Source organism: Tetrao urogallus (assembly GCF_951394365.1).
Source record: "Tetrao urogallus genome assembly, chromosome: 3".
Taxonomy (NCBI): Eukaryota; Metazoa; Chordata; class Aves; order Galliformes; family Phasianidae; genus Tetrao; species Tetrao urogallus.
Genome location: NC_136815.1, coordinates 55,943,641 through 55,950,557, shown reverse-complemented (window position 1 = coordinate 55,950,557; position 6,917 = coordinate 55,943,641). Strand labels below are relative to the sequence as shown.

General features: G+C 43.7%; 1 protein-coding gene across 1 annotated transcript; it reads right to left on the bottom strand.

The window, feature by feature from the left end:
• Window positions 1–979: 979 nt before the first annotated feature.
• TIMM21 (translocase of inner mitochondrial membrane 21) lies at window positions 980–5,256 on the bottom strand (the record flags this gene model as incomplete). Its single annotated transcript, XM_079533885.1, has 6 exons — window positions 980–1,072; window positions 1,168–1,273; window positions 2,434–2,507; window positions 3,780–3,877; window positions 3,976–4,038; window positions 4,995–5,256. The coding sequence occupies 6 exons, from the start codon at window positions 5,254–5,256 to the stop codon at window positions 980–982; spliced, it is 696 nt and encodes a 231-aa protein (XP_079390011.1).
• Between the last annotated feature and the right edge of the window lie 1,661 nt (window positions 5,257–6,917).

Here is a 6,917-nt window from a genome sequence, read left to right as displayed (position 1 = left end):
CTTTACTGTGAGAGTAGTGAGGTGCTGGAAGAGGCTGCCTGGAGAGGTTGTGGATGCTCTGCCCCTGGAGGTGTTCAAGGCCAGATTGGATGATGGGGCCCTGGGCAGCCTGGTCTAGTATTGGATATGGAGGTGGAGGTAGGGGAGTTGGAGCTTGATGATCCTTGAAATCCCTTCCAACTCAAGCCATTCTATGATTAATACAGAAGATAATGCTTGGTAACTGCTATGTGGCACTAATGAAGAAACATAAGTGATAAATTTAGTCATGATCTGTGTTTTTCATTTGGGATAGAACTACATGGATCAAATTCCTGGAAGATGTAGATTAGTGATGTTAATGGAAAAACTGTTGGCAGTGCTGATCAGCTACATCACTGCCATTATTACATAGTGAAACAGTGGCAGACCTTGATAGGAGCAGATAGTACAGATGCTGTTTATTTAGAAGATACCAACTCTGAAGTCTTTGTTCAGTCATTTGCCATGGATGTAGGTCTCCACAATTCATATTATTAAATGCATTTGAGCTAGATCTCCTTTGCATCACTAACACATGTTCTTAAAGATATCTAGAATGAAAACAGTGAGTTTCTCTACACTTAAAATATCACTTTCTTTATTGTAAAGCTACTAGAAAATCCAAGCGAAGGAAGATAAACTCCCCACCTAGCCCTCAGTTATTGGGTGTAGAAACACTGTCCAGCATTGAACAGTTTATTAAGAGACATTTTCCTATGTCATAAGTATTTCCCTAAGAAATGGCTGCACTGTTTTTCATTGGTTTATCCTCAAATGCTGGGTCTGTTACGAACTTTAATGGAGGCCCTGAGAGGTTACTTCCTGTTACAAAACCCCAAGCTGCATAGATAGAAAGCCCCAAAGGTATAATCGAGAACACTAAACAATTCACGTGTAGACTGGCTACACCAGTATCATTAAATACTCCGTAAGATGAGGCAACAACTTTGATCGTTGGCTATCTGTTGTCTTCTATGACAATGGTTCTTCTAGGATAGGAATCAACATCCACAAATATGTAACGGACATCAAATCTTCCTGTCTCGGGATTCTATAATGAGGAAAAAATTTCAAGCAGTTTTTTTTCTCTTCGATAGTTTAAATCTAAGATTAGCCTTGTGAGCTGGATCAAGCAATTGTACATACCTCTTTGACTTCCACATGGACTGTTCCCTGCTTTCCTGGTTCAGAGCCCTCAATATAGAACTTCAAGCGCATATGTTTCAGTCCATCCTTCACGTATTCAATGTGACTAAAAATAGCAAAACAAATTAAAAAAAGCACAACCCAGCCAGCAAGGATAGGTATTTAAACTTGAAATTTAATCTTCCTATTTAGAGGAGCTGCTTCATTACTTTGTGAGAAAGTGCATTCTAATACAGCCCTTATGCCATCATGGGTTCTTTCTTGACTTCTCTTCCCAAGCTTTACTGTGGGCAATAAAGTGTAGTGGAAAGTCAGAAGAGAAAACTACTTAGCAGTTGATGGTTAACAGATGAAGTTCTTAAATGTTTTCACTGTAGTGCTCCCCTGAAAATTTTACAGCAATAAAACAGCTGAAGATTCTCGAATTTCTCTGGATTTGTTCAGAACCCTCTGATTCAGAATCTGACATTTAGGAAACAAACTCTCAGATCACCAAGACTATCAGGGTTGGGGTTTTTTTTGTTTTTTTTTTTTTTTTTCTTTTTTAAAGGCACTTTCAGTTTTCCGAGCATGTCACGAACGCCTTGTCAACTTCAGGTTTGTTTAAACCGCACCAAGATAGTTTCCTATGTGCTTCACATTTTTTTTGGCAAAAAAAAATGTTCTATATAAGTTCTTAAATACACAGCAAAGATCTGGACTCAAGTGTCAGAAAGTAATACAAATAGTGGTTGCTTAGTGTTGCATGTCAGTTCAGGACAATGGTTTCTACAGTGACTACAGCCTCTGCACAGCAAGATGCAGCCTAGCTTTAAACTGTATAAGTTAGATTCCTAAAAGTCTCTCCTGTCAGAAATGTTATCTCATAAGAAGGAAAGCTGCACTTTTTCAAAGAACAACTATTTGAGGACTTCAGCCTATGGACTTCAATCTCACCTCTGCTCCCCAGACACGTCTGTGCCTCTACACTGCACTCTTCAGTTCATCTTGTTGTGTTTTTTTTTTTTTTTATAGGGAGCTGCTCCATGTTTACCGCACTGACCACTGCTTATTCTGAGGAACAAGAATTGGTATTTCATATTCTATGTGCACTGTGTTTAGGGGTGTGTGCCACACAAGACATACAGCAAAAAAAAAAAACCCAAAGTAAAAACAAGGAACATGTCACACAGTTCAGTAGCCTAGCTGTAGCTTTCTATGAAGTGATCCAGAATGTCTTTTGTGTGCAAAAGCTTTAATCTGTATGGAGCAAACACCAAATGGCACCTGACAAACTGTCGTCTTCCTCTTCGTGTTGCCTCTCCATAACCTTTAATGGGTTCACCAAAAACACCAATTACCTACAAGACAAAAGAGGTCTGCGTTGTCAGAAGCTATCACATTCAGATGGATACTCCAGCATCAGCTCACATCCCTTCTATGAATACATCTTCTCTCAACAAAATGCCCCTTGGGAGCCTGATGAATGCAAGGGTTTATGAAAGAAAACAGTGCAGTGTAAATTATTTCAATGATTTCTTTACAATTGCTTATAAAATGTCTACAATAAATCCTAGCAATACATCCCATTTGTATCATCTATTGACATTAAGACATTTCATTCTCTTTTTTACTATGTATTTTATACTTTCCTGACATTTTGTGTGAAAAGGAGAAAAAAGCATGAAATATTTGCTCATGTCTCTTCCAAGAGAATATTTTACTGTTTTAATCTTAAATGCAAATGAGATCCCCTTCATCTGATTTAAAAACCACTACTGCTTAAGAAATGCAAGCTTTTTTTTTTCCAGATCTATAAACCCAGACCAAATTATTCTAGCTTTAAATATAATGTTGATTAGAAAGGAAGGGCAGTTTTATAAGCACTGGAGAGAAGTTTAATTCTGCAAACTTGTTCTACAGTGGTATTTTTATTTTTCTTAGTAACAGCTTGTCACTTCAACTTTAGGTTAATCCCAATAGCCTATGTGGCAACTTCTTTGAAAGCTATTCTGTCTTGTTTTGAGGCATATTTTAGAATCTAGTTTTGGACTGTTCTATTTTTTTTATATATCTACATATCTTGTGTAATTGATGCCTATTCCCTTTCTTCTTAACCTCTACATATCTTGTGTAATTGATGCCTATTCCCTTTCTTCTTTCCTCTTAACCACAGCAACTTTAGCATTGTTTCAAATGAAGAGTTTAAATTTGTGGTTACTAATGCAGTGCTTCATACAACAGAATCCTACTGAAGTGTCACAGTAGAATAATCATGTTGAGGGAAAAAGTCATCAATCCAAATCTATAAATTGTAAGTGGAACCAGGTGCCTCCCTGATCAGCAAATCTGTGAATACCCTCTGTAAGTACATGCTCTGATGTGGCAGACACTGCAATTGCATCTGTTGTTGTGCTGTTGTACACTCCCTTGACTTTTGGGAGGTTTAATTCATTCAGGCTTGGTGCTTGTATTAACTTCAGTTAGTGCAGGTCTGCATTTAGAGCTGACCCAACTCTGGCAGATCTTGTTGGCATTTACTAAGCACCAAGGCAGTGTTCCTGCAGGTTTGCTTGTAAGATTCCTGGTGCAAATTTGTGATTTGGAGAGAGGCAGTGAGTTCTAAAACCCACCTCAGGATGAGATCTGCATTTCTCTAAGGCATTTCCGTAGATCTTACTTGGACTGGAAGAAGAGAATAGCTCTTTAAAAATCACATAGAACAAACCACCTGTAACAGAATCAAATACAAATGGAGTAAGAACTAATCTAACTAGATGGAATTTATGAAAAGTATTTTCTGATAAGGAATAAAATTTATAAAATAACCTGTAACACCAATTCCAACAAGCACCACAATCAAGTAGGTAAAGTCTCTTCCAGCTTCTTTCACTGAAACAGACACAAAACAACATGAGAGTCAGCAGGATGGAAAGTAGAAGTGTGAATACTTTTATTACATAAAGACCCTTCTGTTAGTCTACAGTTCAAACAACACACTGGTAGAAATAAACATTCCAACCATGGCTTCCATCATGCCTCAGCACTTAAAGGTTCTCCAGGGCATATTTATATCTCTAGATTCAACTTCTTTTTTTTCCTGAATAATAAAAAGGAGAGTATTAGACCAAAGTGTATATTTCAATTATTGAGATCATCACCTGCAACTTACGATGCAATTTGATCTAATGTACAAGAGTTAGCATATATTGAAGAAAAAAGTCACGAGATGTCAGTTCTTTAAAAACTGAGGAGGAGACTGCTGATTTGACAAAGTGTGCCTTTTAGCAAAGTGCAAATTACCAAGGGAATATTAGAAAACATTTTTCTTGCAATGTTCCTATCAGTTGAGGATATTTTCCACAATTATTTTTCTAATTTAGAATTTCAGAGGCTGCATAGTAACAACTTCCTGCTGAAATGAATGCAAAGAACCAAAATGACAGCTGCCTATAAAGACATAAAGGTCAGACAGCATGCTGCCAATTTACTGGAAGTCAACTTGGTTTAACAGGACCAAAATGGGCTGCATGCAAGGGCTTTTCTGGTTAAGGGATCTGAGAAGTTACTAAAGTGATCCCTTGCATAGATGTGATATAAGCAGTAAAATCAGCCAGCTGTTTTGAAGAAGTCACAACATTCCTGTTCTGCTTGTGCAATGTGTACACTGAAAAGTATGGCAGTGTGAAAGAAAGACCTGCTGGTGTTTTTAAAGTTGTGGTTTAAACGGTTTCCAAGTGTTGGGTGCATACTGGGGCTCTAAAACTTCAACCGCAGCAGGGATGTCCTCCGTGTCAGGCTCTTTAAACACACTGGCGCGGCACTCCGCCAGCGATCACAGGCCTTACCTCGCTCAACAGTGGACAGAAGGGTTTCTTCTTTCTGATCTGTCCGCACCGAGACGTGCTTGCCGTCCCCGCCGGGTTTCCCGGCTCTCAGCCCCCCCGCCCGCGTGCAGATGGCAGCTCCCGGCCGAAGCCCAGCGGGGCTCACAGCCCGCTGCCCGCCGCGGGGCTGCGGCCGCCACCTGACGCATGACCCCGCCAGCAGCCACCGCCCTAGCGGGGCCCGCAGCCGCCCGCAGCCCCGCGCCAGGGAGGCGGGGAACATGCTGAGCCGGGATGCTCCGCGGCTGTTGCCTCCGCACCCCTTCTCCTGGGGCTCTGCTCCCCGTCGGGACGCACACACAGAGGCGGGGCAGGGAAGCGCTCCCGCCTCTCAGGAGCTCCCACTGCCCTTCGTCCGCCACCAGCTGCACCCCGCCATCATTGTTGCGGAAATCTCTCGGCGTGTGAGGGGACAGAGTCTTCACGGCCCCTGGGAGCTGTAGTTCAACTAACCTCCCTCCTACGCACGCCACAGGAGACGGCTGCCGGGAAGGAACTACAGCGCCCGCCATGCTCAGCGCCCTGCCCGCCCCAGGGCGGAGCCCGCCGCTCCGCCGCCGTAGTCTGCAGCCTGTTGGCAGCGTGCAGCTTGTGTGCCCGGCCTCCTGCGCTCTCTCTTTTCCCTGTTAGCGCCAGCGAGACAGGGAGCAGAGGATCTTGCGTGTGTGGGAGCGATGTATTTGGTATTTCAGCCAGTAAACAGAGTCACAGAATGATTTGGATCGGAAGGGCTTTCAAAGCCCACCCAAATCCACCCCGTGCCGTGGGCAGGGCTGTCTCCCACCAGCTCAGCTGCCCAGGACCCCATCCAACCTGGCCTTGAGCGCCTCCAGGATGGGGCACCACAGCTTTCCTGGGCAGCTGTGCCAGCGTCTCACCGCCCTCTGAGTAGAGTTTCTTCCTAACATGTAAGTCTCTGATCTGTTACTGTAAAGCTATTCCCCCTTATCCTGTAACTGTTAACCCTTGTAAAAAGCCAGTACCCTTTCTGCCTTTAAGCTCCTCTCAAGTATTGGAAAGCCACAATGAGGTCTCCCCAGAGCCTTCTCTTCTCCAAGTTAAACAAGCTGAACTCCCTCAGCCTTTCTTCGTAGGAGATGCTCCAGCACTCTGATTGCAGCCCTCCTCTGGACCTGCTCAAACAGCTCTGCACTCTTCCTGTGCTGGAAGCCCCAGGCCTGGACTCAGTACTCCAGATGGGGCCTCATGATGGCAGAACAGAGGGGGATGATTCCCTCCCTCGTCCTGCTGCCAACCCTCTTTCGATGCAGCTCAGGATACAGTTGGTGCTCCAGGCTGCAAGTGCACACTGCTGGCTTATGTCCAGCTTTCTGTCCACCAGGACCCCCACGTCCCACTCCACAGGACTGCTCTTACTGAGCTCTTCTCTCCATCTGTACACATATCTGGGATCGCCAAATTCCAGAATATCTAGAAAAATCTCTGCTCCTGCTTCCTAGGGAATGTATTGTTGATATAGGGCATGAGAATAATTTCTGGTGCAAATAGAAGTTAGTCAAGCTGTTCTATAAGACTGAGTTGACATGGTGGAAAGAAGGGAAGCCATTCAGAGGGACCTCAACAGACTTGAAAGGTGAGTCTGGGTGAACCTAATGAGGTTAAAGACAGCAAAGGACAAGGTTTTGCACTTGGGCAGGAGGAATCCCAGACATTTACACAGACTGGAAGGAGCAGTCCTTGAGAGCAGCCCTGCAGAGAAGGACCTGGGGGTCCTGATGGATGAAAAACTTAACATGAGCCAGCAGTGTGCCCTTGCAGCTCAGAAAGCAAATGGTATCCTGGGCTCCATCAGAAGAGGGGTGGCCAGCAGGGACAGGGAGGTGGTTGTTCCCCTCTACTCTGCTCTTGTGGGGCCCCATGTGG